Here is a 12,152-nt window from a genome sequence, read left to right as displayed (position 1 = left end):
TCTGGGTCCTGGTCCTGTTCATCCCATCCTCGCCGGTACCGCCGCTCTGGGTCCTGGTCCTGTTCATCCCATCCCCGCCGGTACCGCCGCTCTGGGTCCTGGTCCGGTTCATCCCATCCCCGCCGGTACCGCCGCTCTGGGTCCTGGTCCGGTTCATCCCATCCCCGCCGGTACCGCCGCTCTGGGTCCTGGTCCGGTTCATCCCATCCCCGCCGGTACCGCCGCTCTGGGTCCTGGTCCGGTTCATCCCATCCCCGCCGGTACCGCCGCTCTGGGTCCTGGTCCGGTTCATCCCATCCCCGCCGGTACCGCCGCTCTGGGTCCTGGTCCGGTTCATCCCATCCCCGCCGGTACCGCCGCTCTGGGTCCTGGTCCGGTTCATCCCATCCCCGCCGGTACCGCCGCTCTGGGTCCTGGTCCGGTTCATCCCATCCCCGCCGGTACCGCCGCTCTGGGTCCTGGTCCGGTTCATCCCATCCCCGCCGGTACCGCCGCTCTGGGTCCTGGTCCGGTTCATCCCATCCCCGCCGGTACCGCCGCTCTGGGTCCTGGTCCGGTTCATCCCATCCCCGCCGGTACCGCCGCTCTGGGTCCTGGTCCGGTTCATCCCATCCCCGCCGGTACCGCCGCTCTGGGTCCTGGTCCGGTTCATCCCATCCCCGCCGGTACCGCCGCTCTGGGTCCTGGTCCGGTTCATCCCATCCCCGCCGGTACCGCCGCTCTGGGTCCTGGTCCGGTTCATCCCATCCCCGCCGGTACCGCCGCTCTGGGTCCTGGTCCGGTTCATCCCATCCCCGCCGGTACCACCGCTCTGGGTCCTGGTCCGGCCCGGCCCCGCCGGTACCGCCGCTCTGGGTCCTGGTCCGGTTCATCCCATTCCTGCCGGTACCGCCGCTGCTCCCGGCTTGTCCCCATCCCGTCCCGGCCCATCCCATCCCCGCCGATGCCTCTCTGTCCCCGGGGAGCTGCGGCTCACGGGCGGTGCGCACTGAGACGGGAGGCACCGGGACAGGAGGGCCCGAACCGGGAGCGGCCCTGCCCAGGGCCCGGCGGTGGGAGCGGTGCCGTGCAGGGCCTGCAGGGCTCTCGGTGCTCCGGGTGTCACTGAGGGTGGCTGAAAGCGCAGAATCAACAAAAACTGCACCTGGCAGGACCAGAGCAGCTACCAGAGGAGCTCCTCTCCTGCAGTCGCTGCTGCTCTCCAGAAGCCGCCGGTGACCCGTGGGCAAGGCTGGAGATCAGCACTCCCCGCCCTCGGGCTGTCCCGGGTGTTCCGAGAGCCAGAGCTGACAAACCCTGGGTGTTCTGAGGGCCAGAGCTGACAAACCCCGGGTGTTCCGAGGGCCAGAGCTGACACACAGGTGAGTTTGTTGTGGTTTGCAGCTTCCAGGACAGCCCCACCTGTCTGCTCAGGGCAGTCCTTGAGCAGAATCCCACAGTTATCCCAGACTGTTCTCTATGGGGAATGCAGGGAAGGACCAGCAGTGCCATCATCCCTCAGCTCACAGGCTAGGACTGACTCCTGGCACCAGAACTGGCATTGGGCAGGGTCAGAGGGCAGGGCAGGCTCACAGCTGGAGCTGTGTCCAGATGTGACATTTCCCTCCCTCCATCTCCCAGGGCCTGGCTGTGGATTGCTGCTGCTGCTGCTCAGGGCTGCAAGAGTTCCTTGCAAACCCTGCAGCCCAGCCAGCTGGGCTCTGCCCTTTGCCTGGGCCACCCTGCAGAGCATTCTCCCCATGTACTGAACTGGGTGATTTATATTCCTATTTACATAAATAATGGAATCATAGCATGGTTGGGCTTGGAGGGGGTCTTACAGACCATCTAGTTGCAACCCTACATGAATCATGCCTACATTAATATCCCTAAATAAACAATTCCCACTGATGATGTTTCTGTGCTTACCTTTGTCTGAAGGGGTAAACCACTTCCCATTACCTAATCAGGGTCCAGTTTTGGGGGACAAGTGATACACACTGAGAGAGGAGCCTGGCAGTGAGCCTGGCCCAGGGGAGAGAGCAGATAAATAAACAAATAAATCAAACCCAGCCCAGGAGCTGAGCACAGAGCCTGTGTGGGGCTGGCAGCTGCAGCTCTGAGCCCTCACTGACCAAGGAGTGGCTGTGCCATGGCCAAGGCCCCTTTCCAGCTGTACCTGTCACACAGGTGGAGCACTGAGGCTGAGCTCTGGCACCACCCTGGCTCCAGGAAAAGGAAATCCACAATCCACCCTCTTCTGAGACTGCTCCTCCTTCCCTGGGGTGGCACAGCATGGTGCCCATCCACTGAACCAGGCTCAGGAAAACCTGACTGGGCTACAGGAAATGGGGTTGGCTTTTACCCCATTTTGACTATTTTACCCCAAAATAGTCAAACTATTTTTAAAAACTTTAATAATATAAACAAAATCATGTTGGAGCTTTCTGGTTCTTGTTTTGTTTTTGTTTTGTTTTAACACAGCCAAATAAGGAAAGCCAAGAGACTGAAGACTGGTATCACTGTGTTTCATATTGTTCTTTTTCCCCATCCCTGAATATTGATATTCTCAGCTGGCAGTAACTGGGGTGTGCATCAATTCCTGCTCCCAAAGGCAGGGACACCGGGAGCATCTTTGCTGGATTATGCAGTGAGTAACAACCACCAGCAGAGCCTTACACTGAAACTGCAGGCTTGACACAGGGCAAACCACTGTGACCAAAGGCTCTAAAATGTAAAGTAAACTTTATTATCCTTGAACCACAAAATAGATTTCTTTGGTTGTACAAATTTCACTAGTTACAGTCTTGATGCGCTAATTTTCCCTCGGAGTCTCTTGGGAGAGAACGGGAGAGAATCCAGAGCCTGGCACCAGGTACCGCACAGGGAAAGGAGAGAAAATCACAAGTTAGTCACCAAAACCCAGCCAGGATTGTTTCCAAAACTGCTCTTGTTAAAAAGCAAATGCTAAAATTAGATTTAAAAAGGAAAAGCTCAAATTGCTGATGATGGAGGCAGCTGCAGCTGCAGCGTGAGATTATCAGAGTTCCCCTTCACAAGTCTGTAAAATCAAAACGTTCAGAGTCAGTTAAAATGATCCGCTGGATTTTGGCATGAAAGGAGAGGCTCAACTAAAAAACTGCACCCAGAAAACTGCATCCAGCTCTTTCCTTCAGCAAATATACAAGCAGCTGTGCCTGTCAGTGCCCAGCCACTGTGCGGCTCAAGGTCCAACCCTGCTCTTGCTGGGGAGTCAGAGAGCACCAATGGACAGGGAAGGGGATTGTGCCGAGCTCGGACCTTCCTCACGGTGAGAGGCAGTGATAAAAGAAAAAGAAAAGGGTTGTCTCCCTTCACTAGTGGCAGCAGAGGCTGATGGCAGAGTTGGGAGCAGCAGCTGTGACCTCCACATCTGCAGAGCTCACATGATTCAGAACCTGTGGAAACCAAGGCTCACACCCCCACTCATTGCTCATTTTCCTTTTTCCCTCTTGTGTGGGCAAACGTGCATTTTCCCTGTCCTCCATGGGAAGGGGCCTGAAGCTGCTGAGCTGGCAAAGTGGAACTGTGTGGTTATTGCAAGGCACAGGCCAGCCCCATCCTGCTCCTGGTGCTCCCTGCCAGCCCACACCACAGCACAGCAGGACCCGTGACATCCCACCCCACCCTAGAGCCAGCACTGTGGCCACCGTGGCCTCCCCATCTCCGTGTGTAGGACCCTCTAACTCCCAACCTGACCCCAGCAACTCCACGTTCTACCCATCCCCAGTTCCTGAACTCTATCCCCTAAGGTACCTGCTGTCACACCTGTGCCCCTGTGCTGCCCCACTGCTGTCACACACCCCTGCACCCCTGCTCTGGCTGCCAGCCCATCCCACTCCTGCCCAGTGACCAGCTCAGCCCCAGTGCCACAGCAGAGGCTCCCCACTCGCGTGCTCTGCAGTGGTGACAAAGGGGATGTGCCCATCCCGGGAGGGAGCACAAAGCCCCAGCAGGAGCAGAGTCCCCCCAGGACAGAGGCAGAGAGCTGCCTCTGCTCTCCTTGAGCACAGAGTGCCAGTGGCAGAGGGAGGCACTTTGCTGGAATTCTGGTGGGTTTTTCTTTTTTTGTTTTTCCTTCTTTTTGCCTCCAAGCTTCCCATTCCCAAACACTCCCAAAGGAAGTGAGGTGACACAGTGCAGAAGCTGGGAGGAGATGCTTTTTGGCAAAAGACTGGAAATTAAATAGGAGTAAAGGCAGGCTGGACCTTTCTCCTGATTCCCACCAGAGCAGAAGCTCCTTTTAACCACTACAAAACCCAAGCTGAGGCAGTAACAGCTGGAGCCCAACACACTCTCACACTCCTACATTCTCCCTGTCCTACTCTTCCCGACACACAATATTTACAGGCTAAAAATCTGCCCACTGTCCTGGCCACCCCTCCTCTCCATCTGCCAGCAGTCAGTCCAGTGTTGTCCCAGTTTGGGATGTGCCCCAGTGCACTGTTGGGTGAGAGCAAGGGCGGCCCACGGCCCCAGACGAGTCAGCTGGCCACAGAGCTCAGGGGAGCTCGTCCCCTGCAGAGTCTGTAGGCAGGGGGGCAGCCTGCTGCTGTCCCTGGAGCTCCGAGGGGCTGTGCCAGGCCAGGCCAGTGCCAGGCTGAGCCAGGCCAGTCCAGTGCCCAGGGCCACCTATGTGGGCACAGCGGTCTCCAGGCTGCGCCGGCTGTGCCGGAGCTTCCTCTTGCTGCTGTACAGGGCCATGTCCTCCAGGGCTGAGGGAGCTGCTGCTGCTGGATCCCCTGCTGCCAGCGCCTCCTCCTCCTCCTCCTCTGGCTGCCCGTCCTGCTCCCGGGGCACTGCAATGACAAGAGGGGTTCGGATGTGTGGACAGAGCCCTGGGCTAAGTCAGAGAAATCCTGAGAGGAAATCCCGGGGAGCTGCAATGACAAGAGGGGTTTGGATGTGAGGACAAAGCCCTGGTTAAGTCAGGTGAGAAGAAATCCTTCCCTGTGAGGGGGTGGTGAGGCACAGGCTGCCAGGGGAGCTGTGGCTCACACCAACCTGGTCTGATAGAAGGAGTCCCTGCTCAGGACAGGGGTGGGACTGGGGGGTTTGAAAAGCCCCTTCCCAGCCAAACCATGCTGTGATTCTGGCAGCACACAGCTGGCACAGTTAATGCAGATGCCAAGGCTATCATAGGATGACAGAATGGTTTGTGTAGGAAAGAACCTTAAAGCTCATCCCATTCCATCCCTGCCACAGGCAGGGACACCTTCCACTGTCCCAGGCTGCCCCAAGCCCTGTCCACACTCACTTTCAGAGAGGTGTTCCAGGGTATTCCCAGGTGCTGGATTTGGGACAGCACTGGTCTCAGTCACTCACAGTAACCCCCTGGTGACCCAGCGCTCATGCAGGAACACTGTGGGTGCTGGGGAGGATAAGCCATGGGTGAGAAGACACCTGCCTGTACCAGCCCTGGTTCACTGAATGTGACTGAAGTGCCAAGCTGCATGGAACACTGAGTGTCCTGAAATGTCCTGAGTGTCCTTCTGCTCTCCAGAGCAGGGATCCACCCTGGCCCAGGCCTGCAGGGCTGAGGGGTCCCTCTGCCACAGAGCAGGAGCAGAGTCTGGGTCACAGACTGGCCCAGCTGGCCAGGAGGGCTTCAAACGCAGGGGCACCACATGCATGGTGGAACAGCTGCTGTGCCTCAGGTGCTGGAATGGGAGGATCCAGACCCTTAGGGAAGGACAGGGACAAGGAGGTGAGGGTCACCCCCTGTGTCAGGCCCAGCTGGATGCAGGGAGCTGCTCTGACCAGAGCTCTCAGATCAGGACTGCTGAAACAGGGGACACTCCTGACCAGGGACAGGGGACATTCTGGGATGAAAGCACAGGCATTGCCACTGGTATGAATCCAGAGATTCCAGTTTTGTGTTGGCATTTTGGTGGGAAAGAGCCTGTGAAATGCAAGTCTGGAGAAGAACAGGATGGATGCGAGTCTGTCACCATCACATTTTCTGAAAAACCCTCTTTGCCCAGGATTCTTCTCCTGGGAAGCTTAGAAGCCTCAGAGCAAAAGGAAAACAATGTTATCTCATTTGCTTCTCCTGTGTTTTGCTGCTTTGGAATGTGTTTGGACATTGTTTATCCAACAGGTGGTTGTTTCATTGGTTTCATGTGAATTGTTTTAACTTAATGACCAATCACAGCCAGCCGTGTTGATGCTCTGGAGAGAGTCACAAGTTTTTAATTAGTATCTTGTTAAAGCTTCTGTCTGTATCCTTTCTCTATTCTTTAGTATAGTTTTAGTATAGTATTCTTTAATACCATATAGATCATAAAATAATAAATTAGCCTTCTAAGAACATGGAGTCAGATTCATTCCTTCCTGCCACAGGGAACCCCAGAAAATGCCACACAAGTCCTTGGAGTAGTGATGTGGCTAAAAAGGCTGGACAGGGATAAATTAAAGCCACAGGAGGGCAGAGAGAACACGTGTGGTTCCTGAGTGTCAGAGCTGCAGAGTTCATTAGCCAGCAGCAATTAGGGCAGGGGCCGGATGGGGAGGCTCCGTTCCTGTGGCAGCTGCTGCCCACAGCAGACAGCCCAGGTGGGCAGGAGCACGGGGAAATGCAGCTCCTCAGGTCCCACAGGAACAGCCCAGGTGGGTAAGGAGCACAGGGAAATGCAGCTTCTCAGGTCCCACAGGAACAGCCCAGGTGGGCAGGGAGCACAGGGAAATGCAGCTCCTCAGGTTCCATAGGAACAGCCCAAGTGGGTAAGGAGCACAGGGAAATGCAGCTCCTCAGGTCCCACAGGCAGGTTTCCAGTAACAGGAGCAGCATAAAAGCATCAGGGGAGGTTCTGCAGCCTCAGGTTACAGGACTGGGAAGCAGAAGTCTCAGGTGATCTGGATAAGTCATGTCACAGCAAAGGGAACACTGATGGTTCCACCCTGAGAATGCTGTTCTGCGTTCAGTAACTCCATGGCCTCATGGAAAACTTGGAGTAAAGGTTTTTAAACCCCTTCAAGAGATTATGATCATGAAGTCAGAGCAGAGAATGGAAGGAAATGTTTCTGCATGGGCAAGAGGACAGGGATGTGCTGGGAGGAGTGAGATGCCAACACCTTCCTGCAGTTGGATTTCCTCGGAGCTCCTGATGTAATGGTTTGCTAGCAAAAGGTTTCAGAATTGCTGTGAGTCAAAAAGCCATGATTCCACAATCCAGGACCATTCTGATTATGCTGGCTGGAATGCTGCTCTGCTTGGCAGAGTGAGAGGGGATGGGGTCTCTGAAAAAGCCAGGAGAGCTGACTGGCATCCTCACCTCCATCCTTTCCAGATCATTGGGGAAAACCTTGTTTGTGTGCCTCACACACACCACAGGTGATTTCAGCATTGCTTCAGGGCTCAGGGCTGGGCCTCTCATGAGCACCACATTTTCCTTCTGGCTTTCATCCCATGTGAGGGCCAGCAGAGCAGGGACAGGCAGCAGTGAGCTCTGGATGCCCTGAGCAGCAGCTGCTGCTCCCCAGCCCTGCCCTGAGCTCTCATCCCTGCACTGCCTGAACAAACACCCTCAGGAGAATCATCCAGAGCTCACATCCCAAAGGGAGGCACTGCATCCCAAAGGATGGCTCTGAGGGATGAAGAACAGATCATGTTCTCAGGAAAGTACATTTGTGTAGAGTCCTGGAGCAGAACCTCCTTCAGGAAACAGCTCAGCTGTGGCTCAGCTGTCTGGGATGCAGCCTGCACTCAGAGGAATTGGTCAAGATAAAAGGAATTGTTTGTTTTTGGTTTTTTTTAATAAAGGGGTGAAACATGCAAAAAGGGTAGAAGCAAACCAGCACCAACTGTTAGAGGCTACATAGCAGGCAGGCTCTGCCCAGGCCCTGGGAGCAGCTGGGAGAGGCTCAGGTGTATGTTAGGTGGGACAGACAGACACAGCCCAGCTGGACATCCCAGAGCTCCAGCTGGACATCCCACAGCCCAGCTGGACAGACCCACAGCTCCAGCTGGACATCCCAGAGCCCAGCTAGACATCCCAGAGCTCCAGCTGGACATCCCAGAGCCCAGCTGGACATCCCAGAGCTCCAGCTGGACATCCCAGAGCCCAGCTGGACATCCCACAGCCCAGCTGGACAGACCCACAGCTCCAGCTGGACATCCCAGAGCCCAGCTGGACATCCCAGAGCTCCAGCTGGACATCCCAGAGCCCAGCTGGACATCCCACAGCCCAGCTGGACATCCCACAGCCCAGCTGGACATCCCAGAGCTCCAGGTGCACACCTGTAACTCCTGCTGACCGAGGTGGTCACTGCCCATGGGCGCACCTCGGATGAATTCACCTGCACCATTCCCTGTTGCAGCCCCTGCATGAGGGACACTGAACAGGTGACAGAGCCCAAAACCTCCCTGCCACATCCTGCTGCCACTCCACTCCAGGACAAAGCTGGAGAAAACCAGGCATGCTTGCAACACAGCACACAGATTAGTCATCACTGAAAACAATGCAAATGTGCAAATCTCCTACCCAAAATGAACGTGGTGAGCGTGGAGCTGTCATTCTAGAACAGACAGAACATGGCATTGCTTCAGGCAGCACAGGGTGAGGGGCTCAGGGGGTCCCACAAGGGACAGGAGCCCTCCAGACCCAGAGCAGGGACAGCCAGGACAGCCTGGCCTGGGCTTACCTGAGTTACTGCGCTCATCCACGTGCCTGAGGTCATCAGCTGCATCAGGGGACTGCAAGAGAAATGGGACCAGTCACACCTGGAACAGCTGGAACACTCTGAGGGGACACTGACACAGCGGGGACAGTGACACAGAGGGGACGCTGCCCATTTGGGACACTGCCACAGAGACTCCAGCTGGAATCCCTCGTGCCTGGCTCAGGCCCCCTCTGCCAAGCCCCAGACTTGGTGCGTGCAGGAAGGAGAGGAAGAAACACAAAAGGCACAAAGAGTAGAGAGGGAAGAGAAAGGCAGTGAGCTGCAAGAGGGCAGACTTGTGCTGGAGATGAGACAGAAATCCTTGCTCACGGGTGGGCAGCCCTGGCACACGGTGCCCCTGGATCCCTGGCACTACCCGAGGATCCCAGGCTGGATGGGACACTGGGCAGGAATTGTTCCCTGTGAGGGTGGGCAGCCCTGGCACAGGTGCCCAGGGAGCTGTGAATGCCCCTGGATCCCTGGCACTACCCGAGGATCCCAGGCTGGATGGGGCTGGAGCTCCTGGGACAGGGCAAGGTGTCCCTGCCACGGCAGGGCTGGGCTGGGATGTGATTTAAGGTCCCTTCCCACCCAACCATCCCAGGATTCTGTGAACCATGGCACCCACAGACACTGCCTGAGGATGTGGAGGCACCTCCCCAGCTGCAGCAGAGCCAGGGCTGTCCCTGGGGAATTGGGGTGGTCTGGAGCCACCACAGGGCTCAAGTGGCGAGTCCCAACCCGACTGGGACAGAACTGGAGAGGGCACGTCCCAAAGGGTGGCACTGCAGAGGGAATGTCCCAAAGGAGGGCACTGCAGAGGGCACATCCCAAAGGAGGGCACTGCAGAGGGTATGTCCCAAAGGAGGCACTGCCGAGGGCACATCCCAAAGGAGGGCACTGCAGAGGGCACATCCCAAAGGGTGGCACTGCAGAGGGCACATCCCAAAGGAGGGCACTGCAGAGGGCACATCCCAAAGGGTGGCACTGCAGAGGGCACATCCCAAAGGGTGGCACTGCAGAGGGCACGGCCCAAAGGAGGGCTCTGCAGAGGGCACATCCCAAAGGAGGGCACTGGAGAGGGCACATCCCAAAGGAGGCACTGCAGAGGGCACATCCCAAAGGAGGGCACTGCAGAGGGCACATCCCAAAGGAGGGCACTGCAGAGGGTATGTCCCAAAGGAGGGCACTGCAGAGGGCACATCCCAAAGGGTGGCACTGCAGAGGGCACGTCCCAAAGGAGGGCACTGCAGAGGGCATGTCCCAAAGGGTGGCACTGCAGAGGGCACGTCCCAAAGGAGGGCACTGCAGAGGGTATGTCCCAAAGGAGGGCACTGCAGAGGGCACCTCCCAAAGGAGGGCACTGCAGAGGGCACGTCCCAAAGGGTGGCACTGCAGAGGGCACATCCCAAAGGGTGGCACTGCAGAGGGCACGGCCCAAAGGAGGGCTCTGCAGAGGGCACATCCCAAAGGAGGGCACTGCAGAGGGCACGTCCCAAAGGATGGCACTGCAGAGGGCACATCCCAAAGGGAGGCACTGCAGAGGGCACATCCCAAAGGGTGGCACTGCAGAGGGAATGTCCCAAAGGAGGGCACTGGAGAGGGCACATCCCAAAGGAGGGCACTGCAGAGGGAATGTCCCAAAGGAGGCACTGCCGAGGGCACATCCCAAAGGGTGGCACTGCCGAGGGCACATCCCAAAGGGTGGCACTGCAGAGGGCACGTCCCAAAGGGTGGCACTGGAGAGGGCACATCCCAAAGGAGGGCACTGCAGAGGCCACATCCCAAAGGGAGGCACTGGAAGGGCACATCCCAAAGGAGGGCACTGCAGAGGGCACATCCCAAAGGGTGGCACTGCAGAGGGAATGTCCCAAAAGAGGGCACTGCAGAGGGTATGTCCCAAAAGAGGGCACTGCAGAGGGCACATCCCAAAGGGAGGCACTGCAGAGGGAATGTTCCAAAGGAGGCACTGCAGAGGGAATGTCCCAAGGGGAGGCACTGGAGAGGGAATATCCCAAAGGAGGCACTGCAGAGGGCACGTCCCAAAGGAGGGCACTGCAGAGGGCACGTCTCAAAGGGAGGCACTGCAGAGGGCAGATCCAAAGGGAGGCACCCCAGGAAAATGAGGGATGATTCCAGGAGCAGAGCACCACCTCGAGGGACAGGTGTCAGTGAGGAACAGACACCAAATAAAGCAGGAGTGCCTGAGAATCCGCACAGTGCACTCCGACACAGCCAGCCTGCCTGCAGTGACACCTTTGTGTGTCCCCTGTGTGTCTGCAGTGCCACCTTTGTGTCCCCTCTGTGTCTGCAGTGACACCTTTGTGTCCCCTCTGTGTCTGCAGTGACACCTTTGTGTCCCCACAGCGAGCTCTCCCCCAGTGTAGCAGAGCTTGCTGGCTCTCCATGCCCTGAATCTGCTTCATGCTCTGTACACAGAACTAAAAACCCAACTAAATCCCTTCAGACACTAAAAACCCACCCAGAACCCCTCAGACACTAAAAACCCACCCAGAACCCTTCAGACACCAAAAACCCACCTAAACCCCTTCAGACACTAAAAACCCACCCAAACCCTTCAGACACAGGGAACCTGCCCAACTCAGCTGTCACCAATGCCACCAGGGCCTGACTGACCCAGTTTCAGCTCCCAGCCCTACAAGGTTGGTTCCAGTGGCCCCCAGAGCAGGGCCAGGGGTCAGGGTCACCTCCAGAGCTGGCAACCCATGACAGAAGAGCTCAGAACAGCCCATGTGAGGAGGGAGAAGCACCTCAGCATGGCTCTCACCCTCAGAACCAGGTGCTGACCCCACAGCTCACTGCCAGCAGGATTACAGCCTGAGAACACCCAGCTGCAGGACACAGGCACAGCCCAGCTGCAAGTTACATCTGCTCCAATCTGGCATTTGCTAGCCATCATTTCTGTCACTTTTTCTTCCCTTTCAGTTCTCATCTTTCACTTAACACTATTTCAGGAGCCATTCTGGTGAAGATGGAGCTGTTTTCTATCTGCAAAGCTTTTGTCATTCATTTTAAAACCCCCTGGACCAACCTTTCCCTAACTCCTCTTGGCTGGGGGCTCCAGGCAGCCCCCAGTTTTCAGCAGGACTGGTGTCCCTGCCCCAGGGCTCTGCAGAGGGCTCCCCAAACCCCTCAGCCTCAGTTCCTGCACCAGAGCAGGGCCTGGGCTGTGCAGAGGGGGCTCAGCATGCAGTTTGTACCTGGATTTCGTAAACAGGTTTGGAGGAAGGAATAGCAGCAAATTCCCGGTAGTCAAACTTCTTTTCAGACATTGACTAGAAGGGACAGCAGAGGGGAAGAAACAGAGAAGAGAGAGTGAGGGAGAGGAAGGGCTGGAGAGGCAGCAGCACGATGAGCAAGGCAAGCAGAGAGCCCAGCAGGGGCAGAGGGAGAGGCAGGAGAGCCTGGGCAGGGGATGTGGGACAGAGCTGGGATGTGGGACAGCCCTGGGA

The 12,152-nt window shown here is 57.0% G+C and overlaps 1 protein-coding gene across 2 annotated transcripts in view; it reads right to left on the bottom strand.

The window, feature by feature from the left end:
* Window positions 1–2,513: 2,513 nt before the first annotated feature.
* The window catches only part of SCRIB (scribble planar cell polarity protein), a 128,287-nt gene continuing 118,648 nt past the window's right edge, over window positions 2,514–12,152 (bottom strand). Inside the window, exons 44-46 of one of the 2 annotated variants that reach the window (XM_058802379.1) lie at window positions 11,901–11,975; window positions 8,662–8,713; window positions 2,514–4,817 (exon numbers count right to left, since the gene is read on the bottom strand). In XM_058802379.1, the coding sequence (XP_058658362.1) occupies window positions 4,651–4,817; window positions 8,662–8,713; window positions 11,901–11,975 (294 nt within the window). In that variant the 3' untranslated portion in view covers window positions 2,514–4,650. The remainder of the gene's footprint in view (window positions 4,818–8,661; window positions 8,714–11,900; window positions 11,976–12,152) is intronic. The other variant, XM_058802370.1, reaches the window with a different exon arrangement.

Source organism: Ammospiza caudacuta, chromosome 1 (genome assembly GCF_027887145.1).
Source record: "Ammospiza caudacuta isolate bAmmCau1 chromosome 1, bAmmCau1.pri, whole genome shotgun sequence".
Taxonomy (NCBI): domain Eukaryota; kingdom Metazoa; phylum Chordata; class Aves; order Passeriformes; family Passerellidae; genus Ammospiza; species Ammospiza caudacuta.
This window is presented reverse-complemented; position numbering and strand designations above follow the sequence as displayed.